General features: G+C 36.6%; 1 protein-coding gene and 1 pseudogene across 1 annotated transcript; both read left to right on the forward strand.

Annotated features, from left to right (window-relative positions):
* The first annotated feature begins 9,009 nt into the window (after positions 1 to 9,009).
* On the forward strand, positions 9,010 to 10,191 carry LOC136264884 (NADH-ubiquinone oxidoreductase chain 1-like; annotated as a pseudogene).
* A 1,559-nt stretch (positions 10,192 to 11,750) lies between these two features.
* On the forward strand, positions 11,751 to 14,272 carry LOC136264885 (NADH-ubiquinone oxidoreductase chain 4-like). The gene is given in 5 exon segments (XM_066059649.1): positions 11,751 to 11,841; positions 11,890 to 11,940; positions 11,943 to 12,191; positions 12,194 to 12,514; positions 12,517 to 14,272. Coding segments are annotated over 5 exon segments (1,317 nt in total). The 3' UTR covers positions 13,122 to 14,272.
* The last annotated feature ends 984 nt before the right edge of the window (positions 14,273 to 15,256 follow it).

Below are 15,256 nucleotides of genomic sequence, written 5' to 3' on the forward strand. Positions count from 1 at the left end.
TGATCTATGTGCTGGATAAACAAAATTAGTGGCAAATTAAGTGTCTAATAAAAATTGGTTTAAATTTTTGCTGTATGAAAAAGAAGTTTTATCTCTTACCAATAGAGCTTCCTTCTATATATACACATTTCTGTGTCTACAGTATAGGCAAAACCTGTGCATGGGAATTAAAATTTTAACATTACTCTAATGCAGTGACTTATATATACAAGTATATTTCTATCCAGTGTTTGAGTAAGAAAACTAGCAGAGAAACACCTTGAAGTGTTGTCACTACTGAAGAACTGCAGACGTGCTATTAGTGCAGAAAATCGTTATTATGAAAAGTGCTTTGTGGAAGTGTTAGCAATACTCTATGTGTAAACTAATGTTAATGGTACGTGCCTTTTGAAGGTATAAATGTAGAAACATTATCCTCTCTATTGGTAATATAGACTCTTATGGCTTATGTTTTGTGCTTACCTACATGCCGATAGGGATACAATATTCATTCTGAAGCACAACACACTGATAAACATTTGTATGTGTGTTTTAATTGGCTAGAATGGAAACAGTGCATAAATTCCAAAGAAGCAATGATCAGCAAGTATATGTATCCAAGAAAATCTGTAAACACACATTCACTTGTGCACATGCATACCTACATACACTCACTAAAGCACATACTAATCCACATGTATGTATGTACATGCATACCACATTACAAATGGTAAAGTTTAAAAACAATTATTGATCATTTACTTGGTCAAGTTCACTGTAATTGCTTCATCTGAGACCTGGTGTTAGGTGGGATTGCAAATGTCATATCTTGGGGATTTACTTTGGAAACCCACACCATTGTGTGTTGTACAATAGGTGCTAGCCCTGGTATTTGTTTGCTTAACTCTTAATGTCTGATAAGCTTGACCACTGCTAATAGGTTTATCATATATCTTACAAATCAGATCACTTGCTGTATTTATTTTTTTGGAAGCCCGGGAGTATATTTCCTATAAATCATTTTATACTCGGTGTTTAAATGAGTCAGGTATCTGCTTAGGACCAGACATCAAGACACACGATAGTGTGTCGTGCGGCCCAAGAAGCCAGCGCGCCACACCGTGAGTATATTAACAGGAAGAAAGATCAAGACACACGATAGTGTGTCGTGCGGCCCAAGAAGCCGGCGCGCCACATCGTGAGTATATTAACTGGAAGAAAGAAAACGCAATTTTCACACCTATGTAGCTCTGTGATCCCTTATCCGATTGGAACCAAATTTGCTAGAGACGTTCCGCCCAGTTAGGGGAGTCTACATATCAAATTTGAAGAAAATCGCTTCAGCCATTTCCGAGATACGAGCGAACAAAATTTCGTTTTAATTTTTTCGTTTTAATTTCTTCGTTTTTTTCTTCATCTTCATTTCGCACACTTCGCAAAATTCGCCATAAAACATGAATGCGTGCTCGGATTGGGCTGAAATTTGGCACACTTAAAGGGCTCATTAAGGCGGATTTCCGTACCAACTTTGGTAGGAATCCGATGAACATTCAAGGAGGTATGACCGATTATTTGCGTAAAATAAGGTCGAATGTCTGTCACGCCTACAGGGTAAACCCCTTGGAGGAATCAGTTGAAAATTGATATGTAGATGGAACAACCATCGTAGGAGTGCCTTTTTTTGGTTTGAAAGGAATCGGGATAAAGACCATGGAGATATGACACAAAACCCAACCTATGTCAAAATTACGCGATCGATTTTTATGAATAAAAAAACTATTAGTTTTCGTGTCTACCAGGCAAACCGCTTAGAGCAACGAGCTGAAAATCAGTATGTAGCTGGAATAATCATCATAGAAAGTTCTAGCAGTAGTACAGAAGAATCAGATTACAAATCACTGAGTTATGATTCGAAAGGCAACTACGTGCAGCAAATGCGAGATCGAGATACTCTAATAGAACAGTCACGCTAATAAAGCATTCAGCTGCATGTATAATTTACACAGTTATATTACATTGCAAGTTATTCTGTAGGGAATTCAGCTACAAACAAGTCACCCTGTAGTCAGATCAGCTAGAAGAAGGTACCTAATAGAGAGTTCAGCTACAAAGAAAACATCATGTAGAGAGTTCAGCTCAAATAAATCACCCTGTAGAGAATTCAGCTACAAACAAATTGCCCTGTAGAGAGATCAGCTAGAAGAAGTTACCTTGTAGAGAGTTCAGTTACAAAGAAACAATCATGCAAAGAGTTTAGCTGCAAACAATCACCCAGTAGAAAGTTCCGCTATGAACAGATCACACTATAGAGAGTTCAGTTAGAAACAAGTCATCCTGTAGAGAGATCAGCTAGAAGAAGTCACATTGTAGAGAGTTCAGTTACAAAGAAGCAATCATGCAAAGAGTTTAGCTGCAAACAAATCACCCAGTAGAAAGTTCTGCTATGAACAGATCACACTGTAGAGAGTTCAGTTAGAAACAAGTCATCCTGTAGAGAGATCAGCTAGAAGAAGTCACCTTGTAGAGAGTTCAGTTACAAAGAAACAATCATGCAAAGAGTTTAGCTGCAAACAAATCACCCAGTAGAAAGTTCCGCTATGAACAGATCACACTGTAGAGAGTTCAGTTAGAAACAAGTCATCCTGTAGATAGATCAGCTAGAAGAAGTCACTTTGTAGAGAGTTCAGCTACAAAGAAACCACCATGTGAGAGAGTTCAGCTGCAAACAAATCACCTGTAGAGAGTTCAGCTAGGAACAAGTCACCCTGTACAGAGATCAGCTAGAAACAAGTCATCCTGTAGAGAGTTCAGCTAGAAGAAGTTACATTGTAGAGAGTTCAGCTACAAAGAAACTACCATGTAGAGAGATCAGCTGCAAACAAATCGCCCTGTAGAGAATTCAGCTACAAACAAATCACCCTGTAGAGAGTTCAGCTAGAAACAAATCACCCTGTAGAGAGATCAGCTAGAAACAAGTCACCCGTAGAGAGTTCAGCTAGAAGAAGTTACATTGTAGAGAGTTCAGCTATAAAGAAACTACCATGTAGAGAGTTCAGCAGCAAACAAATCGCCCTGTAGAGAATTCAGCTACAAACAAATCACCCTGTAGAAAGATCAGCTAGAAGAAGTTACCTTGTAGAGAGTTCAGCTACAAACAAGTCACCCTGTAGAGAGTTCAGCTAGAAGCAGTTACATTGTAGAGAGTTCAGCTACAAAGAAACTACCATGTAGAGAGTTCAGCAGCAAACAAATTGCCCTGTAGAGAATTCAGCTACACACAAATCACCTTGTAGAAAGATCAGCTAGAAGAAGCTACCTTGTAGAGAGTTCAGCTACAAACAAATCACCCTGTAGAGAGTTCAGCTAGAAACAAGTCACCCTGTAGAGAGATCAGCTAGAAACAAGTCACCCTGTAGAGAGTTCAGCTAGAAGAAGTTACATTGTAGAGAGTTCAGCTACAAAGAAACTACCATGTACAGAGTTCAGCTGCAAACAAATTGCCCTGTAGAGAATTCAGCTACAAACAAATCACCCTGTAGAAAGATCAGCTAGAAGAAGTTACCTTGTAGAGAGTTCAGCTACAAACAAGTCACCCTGTAGAGAGTTCAGCTAGCAGCAGTTACATTGTAGAGAGTTCAGCTACAAAGAAACTACCATGTAGAGAGTTCAGCAGCAAACAAATTGCCCTGTAGAGAATTCAGCTACAGACAAATCACCTTGTAGAAAGATCAGCTAGAAGAAGCTACCTTGTAGAGAGTTCAGCTACAAAGAACTACCATGTACAGAGTTCAGCTGCAAACAAATTGCCCTGTAGAGACAAACAAATCACCATGTAGAAAGATCAGTTAGAAGAAGTTACCTTGTAGAGAGTTCAGCTACAAACAAATTACCCTGTAGAGAGTTCAGCTAGAAACAAGTCACCCTGTAGAGAATTCAGCTAGAAGAAGTTACATTGTAGAGAGTTCAGCTACTACCATGTAGAGAGTTCAGCTGCAAACAAATTGCCCTGTAGAGACAAACAAATCACCCTGTAGAAAGATCAGCTAGAAGAAGTTACTTTGTAGAGAGTTCAGCTACAAACAAATCACCCTGTAGAGAGTTCAGCAGCAAACAAATTTCCCTGTAGAGAATTCAGCTACAGACAAATCACCTTGTAGAAAGATCAGCTAGAAGAAGTTACCTTGTAGAGAGTTCAGCTACAAACAAATCACCCTGTAGATAGTTCAGCTAGAAACAAGTCACCCTGTAGAGAGTTCAGCTAGAAGAAGGTATATTGTAGAGAGTTCAGCTACAAAGAAACTACCATGTAGAGAGTTCGGCTGCAAACAAATTGCCCTGTAGGGACAAACAAATCACCCTGTAGAAAGATCAGCTAGAAGAAGTTACTTTGTAGAGAGTTCAGCTACAAACAAATCACCCTGTAGAGGGTTCAACTACAAACAAGTCACCCTGTAGAGAGTTCAGCTAGAAGAAGGTACATTGTAGAGAGTTCAGCTAAAAGAAACTACCATGTAGAGAGTTCAGCTGCAAACAAATTGCCCTGTAGAGTTCAGCTACAAACAAGTCACCCTGTAGAGAGTTCAGCTAGAAGAAGTTACATTGTAGAAAGTTCAGCTACAAAGAAACTACCATGTAGAGAGTTCAGCAGCAAACAAATTGCCCTGTAGAGAATTCAGCTACAGACAAATCACCTTGTAGAAAGATCAGCTAGAAGAAGTTACCTTGTAGAGAGTTCAGCTACAAATAAATCACCCTGTAGAGAGTTCAGCTAGAAACAAGTCACCCTGTAGAGAGATCAGCTAGAAACAAGTCACCCTGTAGAGAGTTCAGCTAGAAGAAGTTATATTGTAGAGAGTTCAGCTACAAAGAAACTACCATGTACAGAGTTCAGCTGCAAACAAATTGCCCTGTAGAGAATTCAGCTACAAACAAATCACCCTGTAGAAAGATCAGCTAGAAGAAGTTACCTTGTAGAGAGTTCAGCTAGAAACAAATCACCTTGTAGAGAGTTCAGCTAGAAACAAGTCACCCTGTAGAGAGATCAACTAGAAACAAGCCACCCGTAGAGAGTTCAGCTAGAAGAAGTTACATTGTAGAGAGTTCCGCAGTTTAGCTGCAAACAAATCGCCCTGTAGAGAATTCAGCTACAAACAAATCACTCTGTAGAAAGATCAGCTAGAAGAATTTACCGTGTAGAGAGTTCAGCTACAAACTAATCACCCTGTAGAGAGTTCAGCTACTAACAAGTCATCCGGTAGAGAGATCAGCTAGAAGGATCACCTTGCAGAGAGGTCAGCTACAAATTCACCTGAATTGTCGTTATTAAAATTTTTACAATTAACCTACCATCACAGCCATTTCTTGGCCGCCACCTTGGATTTCACATCTTTTTTCACCATAGCCTTTCTCAGGGCCGCACTCTTTTTTTACAGCTTGGCTGTTTTGGATTAGATATAATTACTTAGAGCACACGAGGTGCAGGGTGATTGTGGTTAATGGTGCTGACCTCAGTATAATTGACTTACAGTTTGGAATCTTCACTTGCAACAATGCAATGAAATATGAGATATTAGAACTGGTTTCAAGAACCCTGGCCTTTAAACAGAACCATGGCCAGGGGTGCCATAATTTGTGCTATATATTCAGTGTAGTGCGTTGTATCATTTCAACTGGAATTTGTGCAACTAAATTGTATGCCTTTATGTGTGTAGGATCTTTTTTAATTGCTCCATGTGCATAGATTAATGCATGTATGTACCATGTACTGTGCATTTGATTGTACATACTATGATCATTAGTGTTGTAACCAGTAGGCAGCTCTGAAGACATAAAGGTACATGTATGTGTTAATCACAATTTGTTATTACTTGAAGTGCAGTACTGTGTGGATAATTTAATCAATAGAAATTTTAGAGAGTTAATTTTTCTACTATTTTCATTTTATTATGTAGATGCACAAACATATCAATCCTGAAAGTTATCAGGTTCTGAATACTTCATATATATGTACTCACATTCATATTTGCAATAATTTCATATGTAAATAAAATGTTATCTCTCAAGAACTTCTACCCCATACATACATGCACACATGACATTCATCACGTTAATGTCACTACTAATAGTCACCATTGATGGTCACTGTTTCACATCATCCACCATCTGTGGATCACTTCCTGCATGTGTTCCATTCTGACCATGCCCCTATGAATGAGAAACTCTTCATAACCACTTCCTCAACTGGTTAGTACACTTGCATGTAACTATTGTATACGTAGTGTGTACTCTATTTGTCCTTTATTGTATGCTGTGAACTTTTTAATCATTAGCTAGCCACTTATCATTGATTTTAGCACACCTTTTGTGTGATTAGTCATGTACAATTAATAGTTATACCATGGCCACGAAGGATTTGCCTGATATATGCCCAAGCCCGAGGGCGCAGGCATATATATCAGGCAAATCCAGAGTGGCCATGGTATAAGTAATATATACCACTCTGGCATGCTCACGTGTGAAGGAAGACAAACCTGCATTCACCACATTACTTTTATACAGAGGTTTGCAAAAATCGATTGTAGGTTTAAATTGTGGGCATAAAAAAGAAATGATTGTGGGTTTCACTGGTTGTAGTGATACCATTTTAAACCAAATAATCACTTTGTGGATGAATAAAGTTACCTAAGGTGCTAAAATAAACACTTAGACATATAGGTTGTGAATGTTTGAGGCATCTTTTCGTGCAGTTGAAATGTACTCTGTAGAAAAACAATCCCCAAATTGCAAAAATGATTATTTAGTGATGCTTAGTAACTGAACTATGCAATGCTGACTTGCTCAATTCTTTTTACTTCACAACAATGCCCCTAACTAAATCAACATGTTTAATTCAAACCCACAATGCAAAACTTTAAGCAGCTCTAATTCAAACCCACAATGCAAAACTTTAAGCATCTATATATAAATAATCAAAGGGAACTGATGCTTTGTAGCTGCCTCAGCATCAAAGACAGTTGTGGTCAGGGCTATATCATGATATTGCCCTAACCACAGGGCGATATCTAGATATCACCCTATGGTCAGGGAAATATGTGATATATAACCCTGTGATTTCCTTTGATCTGAGGTGTCAAAGTGATATATAAACTGTTGTACCCCTTGAATATCCCACTACATACAGTAGTGCTTTATAATAGACTCTTTCCAAAACCACGCCCACTTTTCGGCCGCCATTTTGAATGGGGCTACCATGCCATGCGCATGGCGTATTCAGTCTTTGCAGTGAAGTTGTTTCGTGTATTTTAAAGAAAAGAAGTAGGAAAAGGAAACCACGGATGCTTCTGATGAAATTTAAGACGATGGCTATGATTCTCGGATTCTAGCAAGTATAATTTCAGTCAAATTTCCACTCTCCATGTATAACCAACGTATCATTTATAAAATAAATGATACGTTGGTTATTTTCTACAAATCATAAGGATATAGGTAGCTTGTATTTAGTACTAGGGGGGTATCAGGTGTGGTTGGTGTGGGGTTGAGTATGTTAATACAGTTAGAATTATCGGGGCCGGGAACAATGCTTGGAGATGATCATTTATATAATGTAATAGTGCATGCCTTAGTTATGATATTTTTTGTGATGCCAATTTTAATAGGGGGGTTTGGGAATTGGTTTTTGCCAACTTATATAGGTTCTCCAGATATGGCATTTCCAAGATTAAATAATATAAGTTTTTGGTTATTGCCGCCAGCAATAATGATGTTAGTAGGGTCGGCATTTGTGGAACAAGGAGCGGGGACAGGATGAACATTGTATCCGCCACTTTCAAGTATTCAAGCACATTCAGGGCCTTCAGTAGATATGGCGATATTTAGTTTACATCTTGCGGGTATTTCTTCGATATTGGGGTCAATGAATTTTATTACGACGATTTTAAATATGTGGGCCCCAGGAATAAGTTTTGATAGAATGCCACTATTTATTTGGGCAATTTTGGTAACGGCTTTTTTGTTATTGTTGTCTTTGCCAGTTTTAGCTGGGGGGATAACGATGTTATTAACAGATAGGAATTTTAGTACATCTTTTTTTGATCCGGCAGGTGGAGGAGACCCAATTTTGTTTCAACACTTGTTTTGGTTTTTTGGACATCCAGAAGTATATATTTTAGTATTACCCGGGTTTGGGATTGTATCTCAAGTGATACCAGTATTTAGTCAAAAAGGGATATTTGGTTATTTGGGGATGGCGTATGCTTTAATTTCAATTGGTGTTTTGGGATTTATAGTTTGGGCTCATCATATGTTTACTGTAGGAATGGATGTGGATACTCGGGCGTATTTTACTGCGGCAACTATGATTATAGCTGTACTGACGGGAATAAAAATATTTAGTTAGGTCATAACTACTTTAGGAGGAACAAAGATTTTAGATACTCCTATGTTGTGGGCGATTGGGTTTGTATTTTTATTTACTATTGGAGGGTTAACAGGTATTGTATTATCAAATAGTTCTTTAGATGTGGTGTTACATGATACTTATTATGTTGTAGCTCATTTTCATTATGTTTTGTCTATGGGTGCGGTATTTGCTATTTTTGTTGGAATGTACTTTTGATTTGGGAAAATAACAGGATTCAGCTTTAATGAGTTATGAGGGAGAATACATTTTTGGGTCATGTTTGTCGGGGTTAATTTAACTTTTTTTCCTCAACATTTCTTAGGCCTAACTGGTTTGCCTCGAAGATATTCAGATTTTCCTGATAGTTTCGCTGGGTGGAATTTTATAAGTTCTGTGGGATCCGTTATTTCTATAGTTGGGGTCTTCATCTTTTTATATATTATTATGGCGCATATGTTAAAAAGGTATTATTTTGAGGTTGAGGGTATGATGGAGGCACATTAGAATGAGTGTTAGGATCTCCGCCTGAGTGGCATACTTATTTGGAAGCTCCCTTTGTAAGAATTAATAGAAATTAACAAAATCTTTCTGAATCCAAAATGGATGATCTTTGATTGTCCATTTTGGATTCAATGAATGGCAAATGGATAGTCTTCGATGAACCATTTGCCATTCAATGAATGGCAAATTCTATTCTATTCTATTGACTAGAATAGAATTTGCCATTCAGAATCATAAAATGTATGTAATAAGGAATTTGATTTTAATAGTTCCTTTGTTATTGGGGGTTGCTTTTATTACATTGGCGGAAAGGAAGCTATTAGGGGTATTACAGCGATGACGGGGACCAAATATAGTAGGTTTGTGGGGGGTGTTTCAACCGTTTGCAGATGGGTTAAAGTTTATTTTGACAAGAACAACAATACCTAGTTTTGCTTATGGGGGAGTATTTTTATGTGTTTCTGTTTTTTCCTTGGCGGTAGCTTTTGTTCCTTGGGGGGTGATTCCGTTTCCAAGTGTATATAGCGATTTGAATTTGGGAATATTATTTGTTTTGGCGGCCTCATCTATTAGTGTATATTCAGTTATGGTTTCTGGGTGGGTGAGTAATTCGAAGTATTCAATAGATGCGACGGTAAGAGCGGCGGCCCAAATGATTAGTTATGAAGTAGCCATTGGGTTAATTATTTTATGTGTGTGTATTCCTGCAAATAGTGTTAATTTGAGTTATATAATTGCGGGGCAGGAGGGCATATGGTATGTAATACCGCTTTTTCCAATGTTTGTTTTATTTTGTGTTTCTGCCTTGGCTGAGATACATCGGGTCCCCTTTGATTTAACGGAAGGAGAATCTGAGTTAGTCTCTGGATATCATGTAGAATATGGGGGGCACTTTTTACTTTGTTTTTTTTAGCAGAATATCTTCATCTTTTATTTATGGCGGTGTTTATTAGTATTTTGTTTTTGGGGGGGGGAGGGGGGGTGATTATTTATTAAAGCGGTTTTTTTTGTATTCTTTTTTATTTGAGTTCGGGGAACCTTCCCTCGGGTTCGATATGATCAATTGATGGGTTTATTGTGGAAAGCTTATTTACCCTTAAGTCTAGCTTATTTAAGTTTAGTGTTCGAGATTTTAGTTGGGTTGGTTTAATTGAATTTGGGAATTAAGCAGAATTATAGTTAATTTTGCAATGAAAACGGCGTGAAGAAAGGGGCCCACTTTAAAACTGATCACAAATATAGTGATAGATTTAAGGGAGCCGATAAATTTAAGTTATATATGAAATTTGGGGTCTTTATTGGGTATGATATTAGTGGTTCAAATAGTTAGTGGAATACTTTTGGCAATGTTTTATTGCCTGAATGAAAAATTTGCCTTTTTGTTAGTGGCAGAACTTAGTTGGGATATATTCAATGGGCATTTTTTTAGGTATTTTCATGCTAATGGGGCGTCTATGTTTTTTGTGTGTGTTTATTTGCATATGGGGAAAGGTCTTTATTATGGTGGGTATAGAAAGATAGAGGTATGATAATTATGTGGGTATAGTGATATATGTAATTATGGTAGTAACGGCATTTTTAGGGTATGTTTTGCCTTGGGGACAAATGTCTTTTTGGGTGGCGGCAGTAATCACTGATTTTATTTCAGTTGTTCTTTATGTGGGGCAGGATATTGTTGTTTTGATTTGAGGTGGGCCGATGGTTTGTAATGCGACTTTAAATAGGTTTTTTAGTTTTCATTACTTGTTTCCTTTTGTTTTGTCCTTCTTGGTGTTAGTTCATTTGCATTTTTTGCATAAATTGGGGTCGAATAATCCTATGGGTTTGCCTTCTGATGTAGAGAAAATACCGTTTCATCCTTATTATACGGTAAAGGATTTATCGGGAAATACGTTATTTTTTGTTTTGTTTGTTTTTATTGTTTATTTTTTCCGTATTATTTGGGTGATGCCGAGAATTTTAAGGAGGCCGACATTTTAGTTACTCCTATTCATATTAAACCGGAATGGTATTTTTTATTTATGTATGCCATTTTGCGATCTATTCCGAATAAATTAGGGGGGGTTGTTGCTCTTGCAGCTAGTATTGTTGTTTGATTTATTTTACCATTTTTATATAGAGGGCGGATGTTAAGTTTGGGGATGTATCCGATAAGTAAATTGGCTTTTTGGTTTATGGTGGGGGATATTGTATTTAGGGACCCGCCGATTATGCTGGCATAATTATGAGCATAATAGGTGCCTGAAAGCATTGAGCATAATGCTAGCATAATGGGTAGAATATTTGTGTAATAGTATGAATTCTTGCTTATAAAAATAGCTATCACAGAAAGATCGATATATTCTAATAGAACAGTCAGTAACTCTAATAGAACAATCACACAGCTGACTGTTCTATTAGAGTATATCGATCTTTTCTGTGATATGTATTTTGACAAGTAAGTTTGTGCTTTAGCCACTTATGTTTATCCATAAACTGGAAATTATTAGTAGAGCATGAGAACTGAGGCATAAATAATTGGGCATAATTTGAGCATAATAGGTAAGTATTGAGCATAACTTTAAGCATAATAGGTAAATTTTTGAGCAGTGCAGCATAGCATAATAGGTAAAATTATGAGCATAATTGGCGGGTCCCTAATTGTTTTATTAACTCTAATTGGTGGGCGACCAGTGGAAGAGCCGTATGTAGTTATTGGGCAATTTGCGACCGCCTTTTATTTTATTTATTTTTTAGTTTTGTTTCCTTTATTAAAATATATTGAGGATAGGATGATTTTTAATCGCAATTAATATATTCATTGTTTTTGCATTTTTGCTAATTGAAAATGTTAAAAATTGTTTTATTATTACCTTGAATCAGTTGTATTAGTATGAGTATTATTCCCTTTCGGAACACAAGAGAAGTGTTCCGAATGGGATTAATATGGGGGTTTATAATATTATTTGTTGTAATATTATTAGGTGGAATAGTGGGGCCAGACTTGGTTATTGGGTGAGAAATAAGTGTAGGACCAGAGTCGGGTAAAATTGGACCCTTTGTGTTTGGAATAGATTATGTGTCTTATTTGTTTTTATTTTAGTATCTTTTTTAACAATAATTTGTATTTTAGTAAGTTGGCGGAGTATTAGGACATTTGTGAGAGAATTTGTAATATGTTTATTTGTTGTGGAAGGGTTATTATTTGGTGCATTTTCTTGTTTTAATTTCTTGTTTTTTGTATTTTTTGAGGGTGTATTAATTCCAATGTTTCTTATAATAGGGATATGGGGATCAAGAGAGGAAAAGGTAAGAGCAACATTTTATTTCTTTTTTTTACATTTTTTGGTTCTGTATTTTTATTAATAGGGATATTTTGAATATATTCGGTTGTGGGGTCTTTGGATTATTTTTATTTGGAGTCTTATGGATTGGGATTTAAAGATCAATGTATATTATTTATTTTATTTTTTTTATGTTTTGCAGTTAAAATACCTTTGTTTCCATTTCATATATGATTACCGCAGGCACATGTAGAGGCACCGGTTGCAGGTTCGGTGCTTTTAGCTGGAGTGTTATTGAAGTTGGGGGGATATGGGATATTACAATTTTTATTAAAGTTATTTCCTTTGGCCTCTCTTTATTTTTCACCGGTGTTATTGGTTTGGGCCTTTTGGGGGTTATTTGGGGCGGGTTTATTACTTGCCAGCAAGTGGATTTTAAACGATTGGTAGCATATTCGTCGGTTGCACATATGGGAGTTGTTGTAATTTCTTTATTTAGTTTTAGTATATGAGGAGTAGTAGGAGGGTTTTATTTAATGCTGGCTCATTGCTTCGTTAGTCCGACCTTGTTTATTGCTGTTACTGTATTATATTATAGACATAAGACTAGACTGATTAAATATTATCGAGGGGTAGGAATGCAAATGCCTCTTTTTAGTGTATTGTTCTTGTTACTGATTTTAGCGAATTTTGGCTTACCTTTAAGTTGTGGTTTTATAGGAGAGTTTTTTTGTTTGTTTGCAGCTTTTTCTTATAGTGTAATTGTAGGTGTTCTTGCTTTGTGAGGTGGTGTTCTCTCAGTAGTTTATTCATTATATTTATATAATAGAATAGTTTGTGGACGGTCCTCTTTTTATTTAATGGGGGGACGAGATTTGGGGCAAAGAGAAATGTATATTTTAGGAACGCTTGTATTCCTTATTTATTTGTTAGGGATTTTTCCCTTTTTTGTGTTTAATCCTATAAATTCTTATTTCTAAATTATTAATATAAATTTAATAATTTAGAAATTAATAAATTTATGATAAAAGGTGGAGAGTTATTATTACTTTTAGGTGTTTTGCTCCCGGGGGTTATGGTTATCTATGCGAGCCACTCCGTATACTCTGTTTTGTGGTTGGGGTTAGCCTATCTATGTAGTGGGGTATTATTTTTGGGAGTGGGCCTGGACTTTTTTGCTTTTGTGTTATTAATTATTTATTTGGGGGCCATTATGGGTTTTTTTTTGTTATTATGATGTTATTTTTGGAGCGAGAACAAAAATTTAATTGAAAAGTATTATTATTTTTTATTTTGGTTTGTTTTTGTGCTTTTCCGGTAATTTCTCAATCTGGGGTGGGAGATATTGTTAGTTGAGGTGAACGGGGGGTATCAAATTGCTTTCTTGTTGGAATAGGGTTGTACTTAGATTATGTAGAATGCTTTGTTATAGGAAGTTACGTATTATTGTTAGTAATGTTAGGCGGCATAAAGTTAATTGAGGGATTTGATTTGGGGGGTGTTTTGAAGCAAAATGTGTTTTTACAAGGAACTCGGGATATTTGAAATAACTAAATCAAAATAGAATTTTGTATTTAATGAATTAAATGAGTGAAATAAGTCTGCTTTATTATATTTATATGTGTTTTGGGGTTTGTGGGGTGCTTTTAGGTGTATCTTATATTATAAATCTGCAAGAGCCTGGAAAAGAAAAATGCTCACCTGGTTTGAACCATTTTTTATAAAGAGGGTCCCTTTTTCCGTGCGGTTTTAATTTGTAGGGATTTTATTTATAATTTTTGATCTGGAAATCGCATTTTTATTCCCTTTGGGGATTGTATCTTTTGATTTGCCTTTTATTGGGGTTTTGGGGGTATATTTTTTTGTTTGTTTTAGTAGTGGGGCTAGTTTATGAATGGGCAGAAGGCGGATTAGAATGAGAATAATTAGTCATTTTAATTACAAAATTAATTAATAAATTTAAAAAATGGAAGGGTTATTTTATTTGGGAATGGGATTATTTGGTTTGGGGGTTGTGGGTATAGTATTAAATAGAGAGAATTTGTTACTTGTGTTGATGAGTTTAGAGTTGGTATTTTTATCTATTTTGTTGATTTGGGTTAGTGCCTAAGGAGGAATAGATGATTTTAGTGGCCAATATTTATTTTATTTATTAACGCTGGGTAGTCGTTTTATAGTCTTACCAGTTTGGCTTTTTTTGTGAGGTAGCTAGCTAATCATGCCTTTGAGGGGCGGATCTCCTCGGGATCCAGACTCCTAAAAGTGAATGTTCCACTCTTAATGGTGGACTCTCCAGCAATGTTTCGCTGTTAAATCATCAAAATTTATGCCATTGGAAATGCAGCTGAAGCCTTTAACAGTTGCTGTAATAACTTTTAAAAAGACTAAATTGTGTACAAAAGTAAAAGGTAGTTGCTTCGTGTGATATTTATCCAACCAAAAACAGCCAAGCTGTAAAAAATAGAGTGCGCCCCCTAAAAGGCCAGTGTGAAAAAAGATGTGAAATCCAAGGTGGCGGCCAAGAAATGGTTGGGATGGTAGGTTTATGGTAAAAAGTTTAATAACGACAATTCATGCGGTGAATTTGGGTTTCGGCACCAAATTCACTTGAATTGTTGTTATTAAAACTTTTACCATTACAGGTTTTTGCAATTGAATTCGGCGACTTTGCAATTGAATTCGTCCCGTTTGCAATTGAGTTCGTCGCTTTTGCAATTGAATTCGTCCCGTTTGCAATTGAATTCGTCCCGTTTGCAATTGAATTCGTCGGTTTTGCAATTGAATTCGTCCCGTTTGCAATTGAATTCGTCGCTTTTGCAGTTAAATTCGTCCATAACAAGAATGGCAGCTGGAGCAAACATGAAAACATGATGTAGCAGCTGCTACAAGAACTTGTTCAAGTACAACAGTAGTAAACAACTCTTTATAAGGCAATAATTCTTCCTCTACAGCCTCTCCAACAACATTCCAAACTCTACTACGCCATTCGCGATGGGTGTGGTCACTCGCGAGCAAGCTGTTATTGTTATTATCTACTTTACCAGTTAGGCACTGGAGGGTGTACACAGAAGGCAGAGCCTGTTCGAGGTGTTTACCCATAGCCTAGGAGCCTAAG

The sequence above is a fragment of the Dysidea avara genome, chromosome 8 (genome assembly GCF_963678975.1).
Source record: "Dysidea avara chromosome 8, odDysAvar1.4, whole genome shotgun sequence".
Lineage (NCBI taxonomy): Eukaryota > Metazoa > Porifera > Demospongiae > Dictyoceratida > Dysideidae > Dysidea > Dysidea avara.